The 20,683-nt window shown below is 52.0% G+C and overlaps 9 protein-coding genes across 9 annotated transcripts; 6 read left to right on the forward strand and 3 right to left on the reverse strand.

Annotated features, from left to right (window-relative positions):
* Positions 1-376: 376 nt before the first annotated feature.
* Positions 377-2,132, forward strand: A1O1_08213 (sphingosine kinase; the record flags this gene model as incomplete). The annotated part of the gene is made up of 3 exons (XM_007729075.1): positions 377-521; positions 576-629; positions 682-2,132. 3 exons carry the CDS (start codon positions 377-379, stop codon positions 2,130-2,132), a joined length of 1,650 nt encoding a protein of 549 aa, XP_007727265.1.
* A 596-nt stretch (positions 2,133-2,728) lies between these two features.
* Positions 2,729-4,198, forward strand: A1O1_08214 (uncharacterized protein; the record flags this gene model as incomplete). The annotated part of the gene is made up of 6 exons (XM_007729076.1): positions 2,729-2,902; positions 3,043-3,156; positions 3,208-3,611; positions 3,663-3,771; positions 3,818-3,973; positions 4,028-4,198. 6 exons carry the CDS (start codon positions 2,729-2,731, stop codon positions 4,196-4,198), a joined length of 1,128 nt encoding a protein of 375 aa, XP_007727266.1.
* Positions 4,199-4,754: 556 nt separating this feature from the next.
* A1O1_08215 (uncharacterized protein) lies at positions 4,755-5,494 on the reverse strand (the record flags this gene model as incomplete). The annotated part of the gene is made up of 2 exons (XM_007729077.1): positions 4,755-5,366; positions 5,417-5,494. The coding sequence occupies 2 exons, from the start codon at positions 5,492-5,494 to the stop codon at positions 4,755-4,757; spliced, it is 690 nt and encodes a 229-aa protein (XP_007727267.1).
* Positions 5,495-6,824: 1,330 nt separating this feature from the next.
* A1O1_08216 (phosphoglycerate kinase) lies at positions 6,825-8,132 on the forward strand (the record flags this gene model as incomplete). Its single annotated transcript, XM_007729078.1, has 2 exons — positions 6,825-6,890; positions 6,945-8,132. 2 exons carry the CDS (start codon positions 6,825-6,827, stop codon positions 8,130-8,132), a joined length of 1,254 nt encoding a protein of 417 aa, XP_007727268.1.
* Positions 8,133-8,351: 219 nt separating this feature from the next.
* Positions 8,352-8,761, reverse strand: A1O1_08217 (26 proteasome complex subunit DSS1; the record flags this gene model as incomplete). The annotated part of the gene is made up of 3 exons (XM_007729079.1): positions 8,352-8,385; positions 8,436-8,538; positions 8,611-8,761. The coding sequence occupies 3 exons, from the start codon at positions 8,759-8,761 to the stop codon at positions 8,352-8,354; spliced, it is 288 nt and encodes a 95-aa protein (XP_007727269.1).
* An 896-nt stretch (positions 8,762-9,657) lies between these two features.
* On the forward strand, positions 9,658-11,913 carry A1O1_08218 (uncharacterized protein; the record flags this gene model as incomplete). The annotated part of the gene is made up of 1 exon (XM_007729080.1): positions 9,658-11,913. One exon carries the CDS (start codon positions 9,658-9,660, stop codon positions 11,911-11,913), a length of 2,256 nt encoding a protein of 751 aa, XP_007727270.1.
* Positions 11,914-12,047: 134 nt separating this feature from the next.
* On the reverse strand, positions 12,048-12,584 carry A1O1_08219 (uncharacterized protein; the record flags this gene model as incomplete). The annotated part of the gene is made up of 1 exon (XM_007729081.1): positions 12,048-12,584. One exon carries the CDS (start codon positions 12,582-12,584, stop codon positions 12,048-12,050), a length of 537 nt encoding a protein of 178 aa, XP_007727271.1.
* Positions 12,585-14,230: 1,646 nt separating this feature from the next.
* On the forward strand, positions 14,231-15,760 carry A1O1_08220 (NADP-specific glutamate dehydrogenase; the record flags this gene model as incomplete). Its single annotated transcript, XM_007729082.1, has 4 exons — positions 14,231-14,684; positions 14,740-14,838; positions 14,890-14,945; positions 14,996-15,760. 4 exons carry the CDS (start codon positions 14,231-14,233, stop codon positions 15,758-15,760), a joined length of 1,374 nt encoding a protein of 457 aa, XP_007727272.1.
* Positions 15,761-16,371: 611 nt separating this feature from the next.
* Positions 16,372-20,121, forward strand: A1O1_08221 (uncharacterized protein; the record flags this gene model as incomplete). The annotated part of the gene is made up of 1 exon (XM_007729083.1): positions 16,372-20,121. One exon carries the CDS (start codon positions 16,372-16,374, stop codon positions 20,119-20,121), a length of 3,750 nt encoding a protein of 1,249 aa, XP_007727273.1.
* Between the last annotated feature and the right edge of the window lie 562 nt (positions 20,122-20,683).

A 20,683-nucleotide genomic window follows, 5' to 3' on the forward strand; every position in this document is an offset into this window, starting at 1 on the left:
CATCTTGTACCTGGCAGATCAATCCTCCCTCAATGTGCCGAAACAGTGCCGCTAACCGATGTTACATAGTATCATGTTTCCGGATTTCTACGGCGATGGCGTGGAAGGTGGTTGGCGGGTCCAGTGTAGTCAGCTTACGCCCGGCTCGGAAACGGCAACCTAGACGTTTATCAAAGGCCGAATCGGGCAGATACTTTCTCACACTGCGTACCTCTATTCCTAATAACCTGCCTTGTACCTCATCTTCTGTCTCCTTGCAACCGGATTGACTGCGTGGGTGGAGGATTCAGCGCGACCCGGGTGACGCTCGCTTCATCAATATAACGATCGTATCTCCATACTACTGCATCACGCTCATTATGCCCTCCTAGACACCATGGCCGGTAGTGGATCCAACGTCTCAGACCCCTTCTCCGATCATGCCGCCGTCCAGGACGAACGCGAAGCAATCGTCGACTCTACTCTGGCCGTCGGCCGCAACGCCACCCTTACCTTGGGCACTGATGCGGTCATTGTTTTAGGTTTGTAAGACTGGCGCAGGCAAAGGGCACGGGAGTCTGACACCACGCTCACAGATGAAGGACTTCGCAAAGGGACTGGATTCAATTGTTTCGGCTTGTTGCCTCAAAGTATGCTCACCGCCGTGCAGACTCAACCCCAGTACCTAATATCCATGGCTAGGAACCACCAGCACTCGCTCCATTCCCTACTTTAATGTTTTATGGGCAGAAATCGTCAAAGACGACCTTACCATCCGATATGCCAAACCCGACTCGAGGTCCGCGGACTCCCCTGTACACGTCGCATACATCAATTACACACTAGACAATTCTACCTATTCACAAGAGAGGGCGTCCAAATGGGTGGCACGCCTCTTGGATCGAGCCTATGCACAATCACAGCGTAACAAGAGGATAAAACTGTTGATCAACCCTTTCGGAGGAGCCGGAAAAGCTGTCAAACTTTTTACCCGGGAGATTGAACCCGTCTTCGCAGCGGCGAGGTGCGAAGTGGACGTGGAGCGCACCACGCACGCAGGGCATGCTGTGGAAATATGCGAAAAGCTCGACATCGATGCGTACGATGTCATTGCAAGCGCCTCCGGTGATGGACTTCCCCATGAATGTATCAATGGTCTGTCCCGGAAACCAAATGCGGCGGAAGCGCTGAGGAAGGTAGCCATCGTCCAACTTCCTTGTGGAAGTGGAAATGCCATGTCATGGAACTTGAACGGGACAGGACAATGCAGCACGGCGGCACTTTGCATAGTCAAAGGGGTGCGGACACCTCTTGACCTTGTGAGCATCACTCAAGGCAACCAACGCACGCTTTCTTTCCTGTCCCAAGCCCTTGGTATAGTTGCCGAAAGTGATCTTGGCACCGAGAATTTAAGGTGGATGGGCGATACGAGATTTACATTCGGCTTTCTCGTTCGACTGCTTGGGAGAACAGTCTACCCTTGCGAAATATCCATGAAGATCGAGATCGAAGACAAGCAGGAGATCAAGCGACACTACGCTCGACAAATGGCCCGGCGAGGAGACCAAAGTATGTTGTCACAGAATGAGCTGGACGGACCCCTAGATACATCCACGAACCTCGGGCTCCCACCTCTACAGTATGGCACCATCAACGACCCCCTACCTACCGGTGCGGGATGGACACCCATGACCCCATTCCCCAAGCTTGGCCATTTCTATAGCGGCAACATGACGATGATGGCTGCTGACATGCCATTCTTCCCCGCCTCGCTTCCTTGCGACGGCCTTCTCGACCTTGTGACGATCGATGGTGATATCGGGCGGATGAAGTCTCTTGATCTTCTCTTCTCCATTCCCAAGGGAACGTTCTTTGACAAGGACTGCGTACATGTCCGCAAAGTCAAAGCCGCGCGAGTGATCCCCCATTATGGCCCCCTGGCACAGAATGCCCGGGGTGTGAGCCAGCGGAAGAAAATCGGGTACTTTAGCGTTGATGGCGAAAAGATGCCTTTCGAACCCTTTCAACTCGAAGTTCACAAAGGATTGGGCACGGTGCTGAGCAGGCATGTCGGTATGTATGAGGCCATAGGGCCACCAGGCTGGCAAGATGTCGATCTTGGCCGAGGAAACGAAGGATTCAATTCTACGTGAGCAATTTGTTTGTCGCGGCAGCTGGCTGTTCAAAAAGAAAGCTTGGATTCACATCCACTTGATACCCCGGACGCTGCATATAGAAGAGCATGAATGGAGTGCGGGTCTGTTTGGAATGTTTCGGTAATCACTCCATCATGGCAAAGCGCTTTGGATATATGGCATTACAAGTTCTCTTGGTTCAGGAGGAATTTATACAATGATACCCCTGTACATGGCTCAAGTTCACAACAACAGGGAAATGGCAATTAACCAGCCCTATGTTCATCCTACAGCCGACCAGATGCCTCGAATACGCTCACGTTGAAGAAGCCACATACACTGGACATAATTCTTTGCCCCATCCATGGTAGATATGGCTAAAGTAACAGACTGTCTGTAAGGAGACGATCTTCCTCATATGACCGTTGCAAGGCTGAAGCTGGCAACTACTACCACGTACTAATGCGGACCAGGCTGAGCGCAGGCTTGGCATGTTTTCCAGCTTTTCAGTTGTTGTCGGCTCGGACGACATCATAGCCTGCGCTTTTCTTGATCCTTCGATATTATAGTATTGTAACCGACCTTCAGTAACCCGACGGCCCCCCTCTCGAATGATGGCTGACGAAGAGCACCCGGAAGAAGGACTTCGAAGCGGGTTCCCTCAATCACCATCCTCGTTTGACGCAGATCCCCGAGTCTCTTTCTCCAAACTCGACAACAAGTTCATCCTCGAGACCGAAGAGGGCGAGTTCGAATGGGATATTGCCCTAAAAAGATGGATTCCAGTGGTAGGCAATACAATAAATGGCTTCCGAACATTCTGGCTGGCGAACCTTCGCCTCTCATACTCCACTTTGCAATACTCTTGAACCATGGTTTCTTGAGTGAGGACAGATTCTAACCCTCTGGATGTTGTTTCCTCATGTAGCTGGACCAGTCATTGTTGGAACAACAAAGCGAGATCTACAAAGTTCCCGGTGTTGACGAAAATGCGGCGCAAGCAAGGGACAAGAAGAAACGGAAACACGCCAACGGCGACGAGGTTGGTTTGATGGGCCCCATATTGCAATGAGCACATGCTGAGTTCGTTCAGGCGGATCCAAAGCCTAAGAAACCTCGAGTCAACACGGCGGTCTATGTCACTTCAATCCCTTTCGATGCGGACCAGGAAGAAATAGAGCAAGTCTTCTCCAAGTGCGGTGTCCTCGCCGAGGACTTGGACACTGGCAAGCCGCGGATAAAGATGTACGAAGATGAGGATGGCAAATTTAAGGGAGACGCCCTTGTCGTGTACTTCCGGCCGGAATCAGTGGCACTCGCAATCCAAATGCTCGATGATACGGACTTCCGATTCGGCACGGAGGGACCGATGGGAAAGATGAAAGTTCAAGCTGCAGATTTCTCACACAAGAAACCGCAGGAGGAGTCGCAGCAGCCAGTCAAGCCGAGCAAGAAAGACCAGAAAAAGCTGATGAAGAGGACACAGAAGATGATAGGGTAAGTCGGGGGAGCATCCTCTGGGAGCGAGACCGAACTGATGTGTTGTAGGAAACTAACGGACTGGGACGACGATGACCCGCAAACACTCCAAGCGACGGGTTCGAGGTGGGACAAGGTCGTGATTTTGAAGCATATGTTCACACTCAAGGAATTAGAGGTGAGAAAGACTGATGTATAGCGTGGACCGGGCTGACCTGCTGTAGGAGGATCCCGCCGCCATGCTTGAGATCAAAGAGGACATTCGAGAGGAATGTTCGAAATTGGGAGAGGTTACCAATGTTGTCCTCTTCGACAAGGAGGAAGACGGTGTTGCTAGCGTGCGCTTTTCCAATGCCGAAGCCGCCGCCGCCTGTGTCAGTGTATGCTGTCTCTCCCCTTCCTCCTCATCCCACGCGGGGCTAACCCTTTTTCAGCTTATGAATGGTCGATGGTTCGACGAGAGACAACTGGAGGCCTATATTTCAACAGGCAATGAGAAGTTCAAGAGATCCAGCGACAAGACGACCGGTCTTGACGAGGACGAAGACGAGAATGAGGGTGGGCGATTGGACAAGTTCGGTTCCTGGCTGGAGCAAGACGCCTGACGCTTGTTGACGGACGATTGTCTCCATATTATACCCAAAGGGAGAGTGGAATCGGATAAGTTCTCTCTGGAGCGTCTTGGAAATCAAGAACTGCTCACAATATTAAATGTCCGCTTGGAATACCTGATGCACGTATGATGTGGTGCGGCTTGCCTCTAACTGGCGTAAGTTTGCTACCGATGGACGGCGTCTAGACCTTCGGTTGGATTACAAGGACCTCTGGGTCGTACTTCTGGGTGCGGAACGACTTTCAAGTTTGTGATGTGCGGCGCATGTTTTTCCTATTACAATCGTTGTGATTGGAGAAATTGCCCACTGACTTGTGTAGAGGCACTGCTCTATTGTTGCCGAATGCTTTCGAACACCGAAAGAATACCTAGGGATCAGAAACTCCAGAGCAAGTACGTACTGCTGAAACCGGCCCCCGAAACAATTTTGTATCCCTCCGCACCGAATCGTGCTTATGCTTGGTATATTCCCTGGCAATCTTCGAACCCGAACACCGCTGATGCCTGTTGACCATTCCAATTGCGCCTGCCAAAAAGTATGGAGATGATCAGCTTTCCTGCTGCAGAACCTCGTCCTCGCTCGAGTTCGTCAAACTGAGGTATGCGGTCCACGCAATGCCAATGGTGCTCACAAAAGGTATCTGGAATTGAAGAGGCATGACGCGGAAATTGAGGATTTGTACGGCAGGCCAGAGGATATAGTTGGCCTTCAGGGTGGGAAGGTAGACGTCCTGGAATTTCCTGATAACATCTCTGGTTCCCCCTCCTTCGGCAACAGTCATGAAAGTGAAGAAGGCCGAGAGGCCGAGAGGCGCAAAGATCACCTGGTCGCAAACCACCCGCTTTAATGCCGGCACAGTGCCGCTCTTTGATGTAACGGGAAACCACTTGGTGAGCTGGCGGAACCACACGAATTGAACAGGCGCCATCAAGAAGCCGTATGCCATGAACCTGGTCAGGCGCTCGAAGTCGAATGGTTGAGGTGCTCGATGTCGAGGAGAGAGGGCGGGCGATAGTCTCGCAGGTTTCTCGTTGAGGTCTTCCAGCTCCACCCCAGAAGAGATGAAGGACCCGGAGTCGGCATCGCTAGGAAGTAGGGCTTGTCTCGCGCGGAATGCTGTTATTGACTGTGCGACAGTGTCTGCAACGCCTCCAAGCACCTGTCTTTCATTAGCCGGGTGCCGCCGCCATTGGATGTTGTTTCACATACCGCATTCGTGATCATTGTAGTCAAGACCGGCTTTTGGGCATAATATGAGTTGAACTTGGCCACGAGTCGTGCCGCCATGGCTAATTCTATGAACAGGATGGTGGCGTGAAGCAGAGGCTATATGGAAAGAGAGACTGTTAGCTGCTGGGTTTCATGGGCGACAAGCCGCACAGGACGACCTCGGTGGGCATTGGGTCACCTACAACTCTACCAAAGATATATTGACTGTTCAGCCAGGCCAAGGTTTTTTGCCTCGATGCCTCGAGCATCCTGGAGAAAGACTGGAAGAACGGGGCAGTCGAGGTTGGGTAGGTCGGTAAATGGAGATGGATGAGGTCGATGGAGTCGACGTGAAGTCGGTGACGCCAGACCTGTGATGCAGTGCCAGGGGCGCAGGTAACACAAACACCGGCGGGACCCTATCGAAAAACTCCGCCGTATTCTGAGGTAGTAGAACAGTGAGGAAGGGTCGTGGAATCAATCGGCAGTGTCAACGCAGTTACTGGACATCGAAACTGAAAGAGTCTTGTCGTACTGAACAGAATTGAATGGGAGGGCTGGTTGAGATGGAAAGGCTGCGCCTCGTGGATCGCCGGCGCATTATTGCAAGGACCAGCTCCCGGAACTCCCGCCATTATTGCAGTGATGATTGAGACTCATCTTCGAGATGAATATCAACAGCTTGAAAGGAGATATCTTCCTTGCTCAACAATAATGATCTGACAATTGAACTACCTACCTGATACTGATGATACCTTTGTACATTATGCTTTCGCTGACTTAGGTGCTACTTACTACTGGGCACTTTCTATGCGGCGCAAGCGTGCATGCAATTGACTTAGGTAAGGCAAGATACCTACCTCACGCTCAACCTTAACGCTCTGTCGTTATATGTAAGGTACTCTGTAGGCATTTGCAATAGCTCCCATCATGCCACACTTGCAGCACCAGTGCACGGGCGAGTTCGTGTTTCTGGCACCCCAGGCGCTTGCCATGCACCTGTCGAATAACTAGGTACCAACAACTTCAGTGAAGCATGCCACCCAGAAAACTGCACAGGGAAATGCAAAGCGACCAAGATGTGCCTCAATGGTCATGAGAGAGCGGTTCCATACTCGAGGAACGAGCTACAGTAGTACTCGCCTACCTACTAGTATCACAGTAGAGGCCCCGAATGCGCCTATTAGCTACGTCAGTCTCGAACAGCCTGAGGTTCAGACCACGCATGTGCTGCGGGTAGCAACTGCTCCCCACCAGATCCTGGTCCAGGTTCAACCCCTCCATCGTCGGTTTTGTTTTCTTTTATGAAGAGCTCGACTGAGCAGTTTCTTTTCTTTCTCGGCTGTGACTGATTTCCCGTCTATCATTACCATTACCATTACCATTACCAGCTATACCTGTACTGAGGATGTCTCTGTCAAACAAGCTCGCAATCACCGACGTCGATCTCAAGGACAAGCGTGTCTTAATCCGAGTATGCCTCCAATCGAGGAACCTTTCCCTCCAGCCCCAACTAACTTGACTCTAGGTCGACTTCAATGTCCCCCTCGATGCCGACAAGAAGGTCACCAACAACCAGAGGATAGTTGGCGCTCTTCCTACCATCAAATATGCCATCGAGCACGGAGCCAAAGCCGTTATCCTCATGTCCCACCTTGGGCGCCCGAACGGCACCAAAAATCCCAAATACAGCCTGAAACCTGTCGTCCCTGAACTCGAAAAGTTACTCGGCAAAAATGTCATCTTCACCGATGATTGTGTTGGACCGGAGGTCGAAGAGACGGTCAACAAAGCCAGTGGAGGCCAAGTCATTCTTCTTGAAAATCTGCGTTTCCATCCCGAAGAGGAAGGCAGCAGCAAAGACGCCGAGGGCAAGAAAGTCAAAGCAGACAAGGATGCCGTTGCTAAATTCCGTGCTGGATTGACTGCCTTGGGTGATATCTACATCAACGATGCGTTCGGCACCGCCCATCGCGCACACAGCTCCATGGTTGGTGTGAATCTTCCACAGAAGGCTTCCGGGTTCTTGATGAAGAAGGAGCTTGACTACTTCGCCAAAGCCTTGGAGAACCCGAAGAGACCATTCTTGGCCATTCTCGGCGGTGCCAAAGTCTCGGACAAGATCCAACTGATTGATAACCTACTTGACAAGGTCAACAGCTTGATCATCTGTGGTGGTATGGCTTTCACGTTCAAAAAGACTCTTGAAAATGTCAAAATCGGGACCAGCTTGTTCGACCAGGCCGGCAGCGAAAAATGCGCCGAGCTGGTGGAAAAGGCCAAGAAGAACAATGTAAAGATTATCCTGCCGGTGGACTATATCACGGCCGACAAATTCGACAAGGATGCGCAGACTGGCTATGCAACCGACAAAGACGGTATTCCCGACGGCTGGATGGGTCTGGATTGCGGCGAAGAGAGCATCAAATTGTACAAGCAAGCCATCGACGAGGCGCAGACGATTCTGTGGAACGGACCTCCTGGTGTCTTTGAGTTTGAGAAGTTCGCCAACGGTACGAAGGAGACCTTGGATGCTGCAGTGGCAGCGGCGCAGAGCGGAAAGATTGTCATCATCGGCGGAGGAGACACGGCTACCGTGGCGGCCAAGTATGGAGTTGAAAGCAAACTGAGCCATGTGTCCACTGGCGGTGGCGCAAGCTTGGAACTTCTCGAGGGTAAAGAATTGCCCGGCGTTGTCGCATTGTCTACCAAATAGGTCACCGCCGTGCCACGTCAGACGGCGACGTCCTAGTGAAACCGAAACAAGTGGAAATAAAATATGATTCCTACGCCGCGGATGAAAACAGTCGGTGCGGTTTTTGAGAGCTCTCAATGCAAATAGAAGAAAACATGCCATACGTAGGACTCTATGCTTCTTTCACGACCCGAACGCCATGTGGTGCAATGCTTGAAAGAGCGGTCGAAGAACCATGGTCTATTTGGTGGCCTCGACCTTTTTCAACTCTTCCCTGTGTGCGTATTAGCGCCGTAGACTGATCATCGACAGATGTAAACATACTTTAACTGTTTGCTGAAATCTTCATTCTGATCATCATCATCCCAACTTTCCTCCCACAGATGGGTTGTGCCGCCCGGCACGTCGGTGTCTTCTTGTGCCCAGTCTGTCCAGAGATCAGTACTTCTAGCTCCATCTTTGAACCCTTGAGGTAAGGCCTGTATGAAGCTGATCTTACCTTCGACTGGGAAATCTTCGAACTCGTCATCTTCTTCCAAGAGTGTAGGCTGTGGATTTGATGTGGGCTTGGAAGCCTGTGCAGGGTCGACTTCGGTCTTCTGAGTAGGTTGCATCTTCGCGGTGGGTGTGTTGGAGGAACCAGACGACATCTTCAAGGGGGTATTATGAATGGGCGCAGGGGGTGAACAGGATCGTTGGATCGGTCAGGCAGTGTCTGCGTCGTCTCCTGGATTGACGTTCTGATGTCTAGGTCGTTCGTTGCGAGAATCGAGGAGAGTTGCGTGCGCTGCGATGCAAAGGGATTCTCGAGGCGCAAAGATATATGATGCCTGGGCTGCTGGGTATGGGATATGCGTGTCTCGAAAACCGTCCAGCTGTGCGAAATGCTGACGGGTAACTAAGGTCTGGTACCTTGTCACTAGTAGACAGTAGTAGTGGGATAGATTGCAAAGTACTGTTGCGCGCCTGCAAGTCTCGAAATCAAGACTGGACGACGGTTGAGCAGTGCTGTAGGCTGTAGGAGCAGCTACCGCAGTTGCTCTGACCTAGGAACCCTACCTAGGGACAGAGGCACATGCGCCCTATTAGGCAGGCCTAAAAGAGCGGACCTTTCAGCACAGGCGTCCCACCATGCGCTCATCCAGGTCTTATTACAGAGCAAGATACGGCGTGCCTGTGAGTGAATATCTCTCTGAACTCTGAACACTGTCCAATGGCCGTCATCATTGATCCCTCGAATGACGAGCACCGTCCATCTATCGGTCCAGTCGCTGTTGCACCGCGGAGCCAGGCCTAAATCACCCTCCAGTTCCAAGATGCCTTGCCCACAGACCTGATAAACATTGAAACAGCTCCGGAAAGCCGGTCGTCAGCTTCTACAGTTGCTTTCATTCATCATTCACTACTCTGGCATTCTTCGTATCGGCCATGGCTTGCTAGACATTGGCGGCGCAGATCCCTCGTGGCGACCATAGCCTGCTAGCTTCTTGACCTGCACATTTGGAGCGAATTACGCCACGCAGCCGGCCTTTCCTGCATAACCGCCATGCTTAGAGTTGGAAAGTGGCTCGATCGAGGCCGGTCCTATGCCAATGCCTCAACACAGAGCCTGGATTCTCTGGCAGAATCTCAAAATCTGGAGACGGCGCTCCGAGCTGTCGAGCTGGTTCTGAATGATGACATTGCGGGAGCGGAACGGGGCCTCGCGGAGGGGAACTCGCCCTTCCACAAACTCGCCAAAGGAACCCTGGGCTTCATGAAGGCTACGTTGGGCTTCGAGCAAGAAGTCATGAAAGAAGCCCAGGAGACGCTGGCCGAAGCCGAATCCAGCGCATCCGCCGGCTATACCAGAGCTCAACATGATCCCCGTGCTTTCGTCTCCAATATATACGACAAGGGCTCCGAGTTTGCACTGTGTCAGGCCGAGGCTCAGATCATGTCGGCTGTTGTCGGAGTGCTCAATGAAAGTCTGACAGAGTCCATTAGAGGCTTTTACAAATTGAGGAAAGCTTACATGACCCTGGACCATTTGGTGCAAATGGAAATGACGTTCATGAAAAATCGAGCGTTGCGGAGCGTGCCTACGTCGAGAACACAGTCCATGGAGAGTCTGAATATAACTCCCAAAAAGCCTGCCGGATCTCGGCCGACTCAACCATCTGCACTGCGTCAAGCCGAGGTCGTCGACGATCTCTCAGAAAATGACTCTAACGAAGAGTTCCATGAAACGGATGTGATTCACGAACAGAACCCAATGACCCAGGCTTATACGGGTCGCTTGGAACTCGAAGCAGAGGCGGAGGACATGTCTGATTTGGACCGCAAAATTGAGGAGGTGAACCTTACTCATCCATCGAGCGAGTTGCAGGCTGAAGGAGTGATGAAGCCTCCTCCTCCCACCACCCTGGGCATGCTTACAGAAAACGCGGATTCAGAAATCTTTTCCGATTCTCTCGACGCTTTTATCCACTCTGGCACCAATCTTATGTCCGGAATCCTGTCACTGCTGATCTCGGTCATACCTCCCGCCTTCAACAAACTGTTGTATATCATCGGATTCCGGGGCGACCGCGAGAAAGGGATTCGAATGCTGTGGCAAGCGAGCAAATTCGCGAACATCAACGGCGGCATGGCAAGCCTGGTCTTGTTTGGCTGGTACAACGGACTGGTCGGGTTCTGCGACATCATTACCGACCCCGACCCATCTCAGCCAGACGATGTGGAAGGATACCCTACCGCCCGCCTCGAGGCTCTGTTGGCCGAGATGCGAAGGCGATATCCCAAAAGCCGTCTCTGGCTTGTGGAAGAAGCTAGGATGGCAGCATCCAAGAGACGACTTGACTCTGCATTGGAGATTCTCTCGGTGACGAACAAGAGTTCACTTAAGCAGGTTGAGGCCCTCCACATGTTCGAAAAGAGTTTAAGCGCAATGAATGCCCACCGATACCAACTTTGCGCCGATTCATTTCTTGCTTGCGTCGATCTCAATGCTTGGTCTCGCGGTCTTTACTTCTACATCGCCGGTGCTGCCCATCTCAGCGCTTACCGGTATGACAAAGGTCTTTCGAAGGGAGAAGCAGCAAAGCATGCGAAGCTGGCAGAAGAGTACTTCAAAACCGCACCCACAAAAGTCGGCAAGAAGAAAATGATGGGCAGACAGCTTCCATTCGACGGATTCGTGGTACGGAAGATTGCAAAATGGGAGGAGCGTGCGGCAAGGTGGAAGTGCAATTTCATTGACGCTGTGGGAGTCAGTCCGCTGGAGGAGATGATTTTCTTCTGGGCGGGTTACAAGAAAATGAACGCCGACCAGCTGCAAGATTCACTGGACAACCTTGCTTGGTCCGAGAACGCCGCACGTTGGCCGCAAGAGGATGCTGACGAGCGTGCCATTCTTGCTGTCCTAAGAGCTGTCATCCTGAGAAATCTGCGCCGACACGACGAGTCCAAAGATCTTCTCAGCCACAACGTTCTCAACCGAAGCTCATCCGACTTTATTGGACAGTACAAGAATGACTGGATGGTGCCAACGGCGCACTATGAGATGGCCGTAAACCTTTGGATGCAGAGAACCGAGTACAGCCGTATCCACGGGACTAAATTCGTGGCGGATCCGCACGAAAAAGTCCCTCCTGTCTCCTTGAAGCACGATGCAGTGCTGGTAAAGGAGTGTCAGAATCATCTCGAGAAGGCCAAGGGCTGGGGGAAATACGAGCTTGATGCGCGCCTGGGGATGAAGATTACGGCCGCCCTCAACGCTGTGAAGAATTGGGAGACGAAGCATGCCACCGCTCTCAAATGACAGGCAAGTGCCCCGTAGCCCTGAGGTGCCCTCCATGTCCAAAGGTGCAAACAGGTGTTGGCCGGCATTCGATGTGAGCTTATGTCTCAACACTCTTCACGATGTACAGAGGGCGATACCCGGCCAATGGCTCGTCAACGGGAGCGTCCATCGTGGAGTTTCTCTAATCTCGGAAGCCGCAGTGCGAGGAAATGCGTTGCATCCAAGGGTGTATCGTAGTAAGGAGGAATATCCTCAAAGCCGAAAGAGCGATACATCCTCAGCGCGGCCACCATGCTCGGGAGGGTATCAAGACGCATTTCATGGTATCCCAGATTCTCCGCCGCGGCAATGATCGATGTGGCCAAGGTCTTTCCCACCCCAGTTCCTCGCCCAGAGGGAGCTACGTACAGACGCTTCATCTCGCACACTCTATAGCCATCTCTAGGCGAACGCAGTGGACGCAGTCCAACACAGCCCAGGGGATGACCAGCGTCATCCCGGGCAAGAAGTAGCTCTCCTGCGGGCGGAGCATACTTTCCAGGCATGCCGGCCATTTCAGCATCGAAGTTCTGGAAGGCCAGGTCGAAGCCTAGAGACGCCGCATATGCATAGAAGAGGTCAATGGTGTCTTTCAGGTCCGCGGCGTCCCGTACAGGAATTATCGAAAAATGAGGTCTCCTCTCAGACATATCGATTTTACTTTTAGGCTGATTGGGACTGTACAGATGTGCATCAAATAGAGATGCGTTATTTTGCAGCAGGTCTGTGGCCACGACCTGTCGCGGAGAGTGATACGATGCGAATTCTCTGGGCACTCAATCAAATGGTCAACGGTTGCTGACCTGACCGTGACTCATATTTGCTTTTTCGGCTGCAACAGCAGTACTGTGGACCGTAGTGAAAGCAGCGGAGCGCAAAGGCCGAGAGACGTGGTTACCGTGCTTCGGGATCGGACTCATACAGGCTGTGATACAAAGTATAGGCACTGTGTACACTATAGACCAGAAGAGGGAAATCCTGCATGTCCATGACTGCGTTGCTCATCTTCCCTCCGATATCGAATCTCGCTAGTTCAGAGTAGACGAGTGGAGGACTCGGAGTGTGTATGTCTACAAAGTGACAGAAGGAAAATCTTGTCGCTTCACGTGTTCAGTGGTGGCTTCGAGTGAGGACAAGGCCAGCCATCGAGGTCCAGCCGCAGTGAAGAATTTCGTTCTGCGGCAGGTGTACGATCACAGTATACGCTCCTTTTCCACCTGATCCCCATCCTGCCTGTTTTACCCGTACGCTAGTGCCTTTCGTACGATGCTTCTGGAGCAGGAGGAACAGGAAACTTTTGGTCAATGACTCCGCCGCGGAGGGGCTGAGGTACGGTGGACATTGAGTTATGGTGTTGCGATTCCGGCCATGGCGCCATCTCCATGGAAAACCGACCCAGTCACCCAGGGACAAGGGTCGATCTCTGGCAGTAACTGGAGTCAGTGTGTCTCGCCACGAGAACGGCGGATGGATGACGGTGGATCAGCAGCGACATCGGATTGCGGACGGTGGGAATGACGGATGGATCGCTGGATGACACAGATCGCGGTTGGGGGGTGGTCGGTAGTAGTTGAGTGGCCGGGGCTTTGGGCCTTGAAGCGAGAAACTTTTCTTCTTGTCAGCCCTGATACTAGTACCTAGATATGGTGTTGGCGGTGATCAATGGGTAAAATAATAAAGGTGAATGTTGGAATCATGCAATGGCAATCGATGAGACCGGTATAGCTCCAAGCCCAGCTTCTTTTATCATCGGCTTTATTTCTTATCGAGCCAATTGTGTGCTCCATTGCCATTGTTCCCACACATAGTTCTGTTGTTGGTGGTTGTCATGGTTGATGGCAGACTACTACACGATGATTCCACTGCACTACTGGCTACAATAATAATGGTATCGCAATGTAGACGCCCTGCGAGTTCGCACCGGGATGGGTAACTCTCTAGCATGGGCCACATGCAACTGGACGCTCCGGTGTCGTCAGTACACAGTAGCCGTGATGCCAGCCAGCCAGTGACTGCCGGGTCAAGATGAAGGTCCGGTAGCAGGGCGCTCCAGGTGAAGAAAAAGATTCGCCGCTCTGTAGTCGACTTCACTCACAAAAGCAACACCTCCCTCATCTTAGTCCCAGTCAACATCCATCTGGGCCTTCATAAACCCGGCATCTCCCTCTTTCCACCTTTTCTGACAAACGATAGCACTCTCCTAGACTTCAGACATCGTCTGTCTTACCATTTCTCCCGAGCCGTGCTACAGACCTGTCGCCTTCCTTACCCCATCTTCAACCTCACGTCGAGCACCATGTCTAACCTTCCCTCAGAGCCCGAGTTCGAGCAGGCCTACCATGAGCTCGCCTCTACTCTGGAGAACTCCACCCTCTTCGAGAAACACCCAGAGTACCGGAAAGCTCTCAAGATCGCCTCCATCCCAGAGCGAATTATTCAGTTCCGTGTAGTCTGGGAAGACGATAAGGGCCAGGTTCAAGTCAACCGTGGTTATCGTGTTCAGTTCAACTCTGCCCTGGGCCCCTACAAAGGCGGTCTTAGACTTCACCCTACGGTGAACTTATCCATCTTGAAGTTTCTCGGCTTCGAGCAGATCTTCAAGAATGCGCTCACGGGTCTGAACATGGGTGGCGGCAAAGGTGGTTCCGATTTCGATCCAAAGGGCAAGTCTGACAACGAGATCCGGAGATTCTGCTGTGCTTTCATGAGTGAGCTTGGAAAGCATATCGGGGCAAACCTGGACGTTCCAGGTAAGATTCTAAGACATAGACAACCAGCTTACAACAAGTCTGACAAAGCCAACAGCTGGTGACATCGGCGTGTCCGGAAGAGAGATTGGATTCCTCTTCGGGCAGTACAAGAAGCAAACGAAATTGTGGGAGGGTGTCTTGACCGGCAAAGGAGGTAACCAGAATCTCACCGCAACATCACAGGCGATTACTGAACACTGCACAGGCACCTGGGGTGGCTCCCTCATCCGACCGGAGGCTACTGGCTATGGCCTCGTATACGTAAGTCTGTTGGAACCAAACCCCATGCATCGGTGACTGACGAGATCTAGTATGTTGGACACATGATTGACTATGCCACGGGCGGCAAAGAATCCTTCGCTGGGAAGAGAGTTGCCATTTCCGGGTCCGGAAACGTCGCTCAATATGCTGCTCTCAAGGTTCTTGAGCTGGGTGGTATCGTACTGTCGCTGAGCGACAGTAAAGGCGCCATCATTGCCACCACAGACAAGGGCATCGACGCCGAACTGGTTGCCAAGATCGCGCAATTGAAGGTTGATCGAAAGCAACTCGCTGAGCTGGCCAGTACTTCCGAGTTCAGTGGCAAGGCCAAGTACCTTGATGGGAAGCGGCCGTGGTTGCACGTCGGTGCTGTCGACATCGCCCTGCCTGGCGCCACTCAAAACGAAGTCTCTGGCGAGGAAGCCGAGGGGTTGATCAAGGCTGGCTGCAAATATATCGCCGAAGGCAGCAACATGGGAAGCACGCAAGAGGCGATCGAAGTCTTCGAGAACCACAGGAAGACCAACAAAGAAAAGGCTATTTGGTATGCTCCGGGCAAGGCTGCCAACGCCGGCGGCGTGGCAGTCTCGGGACTTGAGATGGCTCAGAACTCGTCGCGCATCAAGTGGACATCCGAAGAAGTCGACTCGAAATTGAAGGATATCATGAAGAACTGCTTCGAGAGCGGTCTTCAGACGGCCTTGACCTATGTCACACCGGCTGAGGGCGAGTTCCCCAGCCTGGTGGCTGGCAGCAACATCGCAGGCTTCAGCAAGGTGGCGGCTGCGATGAAAGAACAAGGTGACTGGTGGTAGAAGTTTTCAACTGGATCGCAACTACGAGTTCTCAACATTCATAGGAAAGAAATTTGTATGCTCCTAGAGCCTGTACAAGACGAAAAGGTTACCGATTCCCGCTCCAAAAGTGTCGTCAATAGCCAGCTCCATGCTCGGGGCCCAATATCCGGTAAGAAACAAATAGGAGGAAATCATGTATACGGCGACAAGTTACTAAGTAACCTTTGCTTGCTAGGTAGAATCGTGTCATACCCATTTTCCCCTTTCCCTAGTAGGTCGCAAGGGGTTGGTAAAGCGCTGCTTATAGTATATTGCCATCTTTACCTTATAGCACTCGACCAGACTGTCCGAAAACAATGTACATGCTACTAGTAGTACTAGTATATACGTAGTGCCCACTTGAAGTGAAGGACATGGACTTCAGGTTTGTGAGATGTCTTGGCAAATTTGTCGACCGCGACGGGTACCATTGCAACCGTACCTTAGTCTGCGTGTCGCGCGTCCTGTGAGTCCGCCTGCGCAAACCATTACTCGTTGGAATACATATCAACAACATGGAATTCTGCACTTCGCGTTGCTTGCCTTGATCCTACTTCTCCCCAGATGGGACGCCGGCCACGACTGCAGCCATGCTCAGCCTCTACACGGAAACGGCTTTTAAGGCGGAGCCTGCGACAACAACATCTGCGGTAGACTTCAAAATCCCCAGAGTAGACGGCTCATACAATAGGGCCATACCCTCATCCAGCTCAGCGACCAGTATCAGTGCTACTTTCCGGAACGAAGATACCTTCACTGCGAACATCCTCTCCTGTCAGAGCTCGATCTACTTCCGGCAGTGCAAGTCGTATCCGAGAACATTCTACTGGAGCGTTGTACACAATGGGAGGATTCTGCAGGTTCAATGCGCAGATTATGCGAGGAGTGAGATTGATGTAAAAGAAGCATACTATACACTTCGATTCGAGTTCCAAGACCGGATCCTGCCCAGAGGAGTGTGCTTTGCAGACTTGGAGACTGTTGACGAGCTGCATGCCTTTGTATGCACAGACAAGAACGAGATCTTCAACCTGCAGTTACCGACTGCCTCTTTTCGAGATCCGGAGTCACTCATTCATGAAAGCATCAACCGGTGGTGCAAACCGGTCGAGGACTCATCCTTGAGAATCGATAAAATCCATCAGTTGTCGGTTAACAGTCCGTTGGAAGCCTTTCTATCCTTCACAAGTGGCAAGCTACAGAGGTTGACGAGGCGGTCTACCAATGGTGCATGGAAGCAGGACAACTATAATGAAAAATCTTGGCCAGTCTCTCTTCGCGACATTGTCAGTCGACGAGGTTTTCATACCATCGAGTACGGTCATCATCATTTCGATGCCCGGACGGCACAGTCAATGGTCGCGTCTCCCGACGGCAAGCTCCTCTTCACCGTCTGTTTGAACCACACCCTCAGAGTCTGGAATCTCCTGGAGGGGGGCCTTGTGGCGACCAAGGATCTTCTTGACGTGCAGCGAGACCCAAACGACAGAACACACTTGAATCCCGTCGAGGATGCGCATATCCAGGTTTTCAAAGTTCCTTCGGAGAGATACCCGTCGCTGATTACTTACACACCTCACGATGGTGGGCAGTTCAAAATCTGGGATGTCAGGGGTGGACCAACCGTTTCAACTGTCATCGAGGACAAATATCCGGGTCTGAAACTCAGTGCTCCTGATCCAGATCCATCTGGAAATACCGTATGGTCCATGGTAGGGTTTAAGCTCGATCCTGGAAGTGACCTCAAACCTGCGAGGATCTGGGTATTATGGAGGAACCACAACTACCATCAACTGTACAACTGTCTTTTAGAATTTGGCGATCTCGAGTCCTCATGGGCATCGAACTGGGTCAAATGCAATCCAACCGCGGCTTCGAAGAACATTGCGCCAGACTTCGTCAAAGCGGACGGGGTGGACCCAGCGTCTAAATGGCTGGAGTTCTTCTTTTCCCCCGGACGTTACACTGTAGCCACCTTGGAGACCTCTCTAGCCATGTTCGCAGAAGCTACAGCCGTGAAGCTGAGTCCAGCGCAGAAAGGGGCCACTCTGAGACAACGACTATGCGCAGTCGTGGCCGCCAGTGTGGCACTACGCAAATATGAGGAGTCTGAATTCGACTATGACAGATTTGGTGCCGACACAGATTTCCATTGGCGCAATTTGTACCGGATTGCGGAAAATGTCAATGAAAGCCGTAACGCGCCCCTTGCCTTGGCATACGACGCATTCAACGAGATGGTTTGGATCACAATGGCCGACAAATTCTGCGCCATCAGAGAATGCAGCAAAATCGAACTCCTACAACAGAACAGAATGGAGGATGTCCAGGACCTTGAAAGTGTTGCCGCCCGAACGTGGACACACCGCAAAGTCAGCGCCGATGATGGTGAATCATTCAGCGATATGGCTGCACTGATGACCGCCGCCAAAAGATTCAGAGGGTCTTTCAGCGCCGAGCTGCTGAGAGATCTGAATTTGGCCCTCGACGAGGATTTCTCTGTTGATGCAGAGTATGTCACTCCGAATAGGATTCTCGGGATCTACAACAGTATCGGGTTCCAGGATGCCATCTCCGATGATGTTTTCGATCAACTCCAACAAGATCTCGCGACAATCGGGGGCCTGTCGTCATTGAACAACGAGCTTTTCCTGGCCATTCTTGAACTGTTGTCCACCAGGGCCAAGCGGCCGAAAAGTTCAATGCGAAATACACTGTTTGGGCATGTTCTTTTGTCAGCAGGGGTGCTGGATATCATGGTTGCCCAGCGAGACTTGCTCGTAGACTTATTGGCGCTGGCTGTCTTTGCTGAGGGCGAGCTCGGTTCGGAAGAGGCGAGGACGACGGTATTCAATGCTTCAGAGCTATTTCACGACATCGTACCTTTGCTCAAACTATGCGAACGAAACATCTGGCTGGCATCCCACTCGCGACTCGTTCCTCTGGAGATTATGGGCAGCGATGGTCGTCCAAACGCCGCTCGTCGGCCCTCCACGTCCGTCGTGGAAAATAGGAGGTGGGTTACGATCTTGGAAGACGCGTTGAGCAAGGCTGTCCGGCCGCAGCCGGCCGTTGAAAGACCTTTGATGTACGTGATCACGGATCAACTTTCCGAAATCGACGACTGGGTGTCTGGCAAAGATACGATTGCCCTGGAGGATGGAGCCGTGTACCTCGAATGCGATCTGCTTGCACAGCGCGAATTTGATCTGGCCACAGAATTTCTACGGTTCCAGCCTTCCACGGCGTGGTCGAATTATGTCAAAGGACGGCTCGCCATTGCCAAGGGCGAGTACGACATGGCGAGCAACTGTTTCCGCAAGGCCTCATACGGCCTTGCTTGCGGCAAGGCAGTGGGGGATCTTGTTGCGCTTTCGGCAGGTTTGCTGTCAATGATTGAGGCAGAGTCTTTCAATAGCGGCCTTCCTTCTTATCTGCACCACATCACTACTCTGTTCGAATCAGCCAACGCGTACAGTCAGGTAGCCTATTTTGCACATTTGACCTTGGAAGCATTGCAAACCGGGCAGAAAGAGCCATCGGCCGGATTCCGCGCAGATGTTCTGTCTCGATTGTTCCATGCCGAGTTGAAGCTCTCAAGATTTAGGCGTGCCTACGACGCGTTGGTTCAGCTGCCTGACGCAGCGCTGCAGCGCTCTTGTGTGTCTGCGCTCGCAAGTACACTGTTGGATTCGGAGCGCTCGATAACTGGTGCAAAAGGAACAGTTCAAACGCTTACGTCTTTCCCATGGACCATGCATCCGCACCTCGCCCGCCATCTAGACCAGTACCTGGTTTCGCTTGTGGGAACAAAAGGTACCCTCGGCGGCGTCAAAACCACACACTGGCCTGCTGGCGATACCGAGTTCGATTATCTCAGTATCATGTATGCGATACGCCTCGCGCAGAAAGACTATCGCGGCGCACTTGCTGTTTTGTACGATCGACTGAGGGTGACTCGGCGTCTTGCGCGCGCCAGACATGATCCTCAGGCCACATCATTGCGGCAGGCACTTTTGGCACTGATCAATGTCATGGCTTGTCTCACCCCCGAAGAGGCCTACATCCTTGCGGAGGCAGAGGAAAAGACCGGTCCACTTCAAAGCGCCCGGGACGCTGCTGACAATGGTGCCTCCATATCTGACAAGAGACGTCGCATCATCATCACTTTGGAGGACTTGCGGAAGGAATATCAACACATTCTCGACAAATGCAGCAGGATTGAACGAGGGGATTTCGATTTCGAGGTTGACGGGGAAAGTGATGACGACGCGGAGCTGCCGGCGAACCAGTCGAGACTGAATATGTCTTCTCATGTTGGTGATGCCATGGAGTTTTGAAACAAAAGCTCGAAGGCCGCAATCATCCGACTCTAAGAGCGGCGTAGCTAAGGACAAGATCGACTATTGTAGGACTACGAAGACGGTGACATAGCGACGGAGTTCCGGCAAATAAAAATCCTAGTATTGTTCTTTGCAGTGTGAATGAGATCTGCCAATCCAAGGAGTAGACAGCGTGCGAATAGTAAGAATGACGATATTTCTGGCCATAAGCCGCTTCAATCCGGTTGACTTTTACGAATGTAGATTGTTTGCCCATGTTGCAATCGATGCATTCATCACCACAAGCTTGACGACGATGACATGTCCAGGGTGAAACGTATAGCAGATGAGATAATGACACACGCACCTGAGAGGGAACAAAAGATGATCTGACCGGTCTTTGCCGACAAACTGCAATTGTATGATTAGAAAGGCGCAATTCGGGCACTACATACCAGGAGACGACATTACTCTCGCCAGCCAGATCGCCCATCAAGCATTCCACGCCGGGCTCGATTAGAAACCCATGTCGTGCCTCCGCCGAATCAATCTGGTTGACAAACAAGACAGCAGCAGTGTC

The sequence above is a fragment of the Capronia coronata genome (genome assembly GCF_000585585.1).
Source record: "Capronia coronata CBS 617.96 chromosome Unknown acBCG-supercont1.7, whole genome shotgun sequence".
NCBI lineage: Eukaryota > Fungi > Ascomycota > Eurotiomycetes > Chaetothyriales > Herpotrichiellaceae > Capronia > Capronia coronata.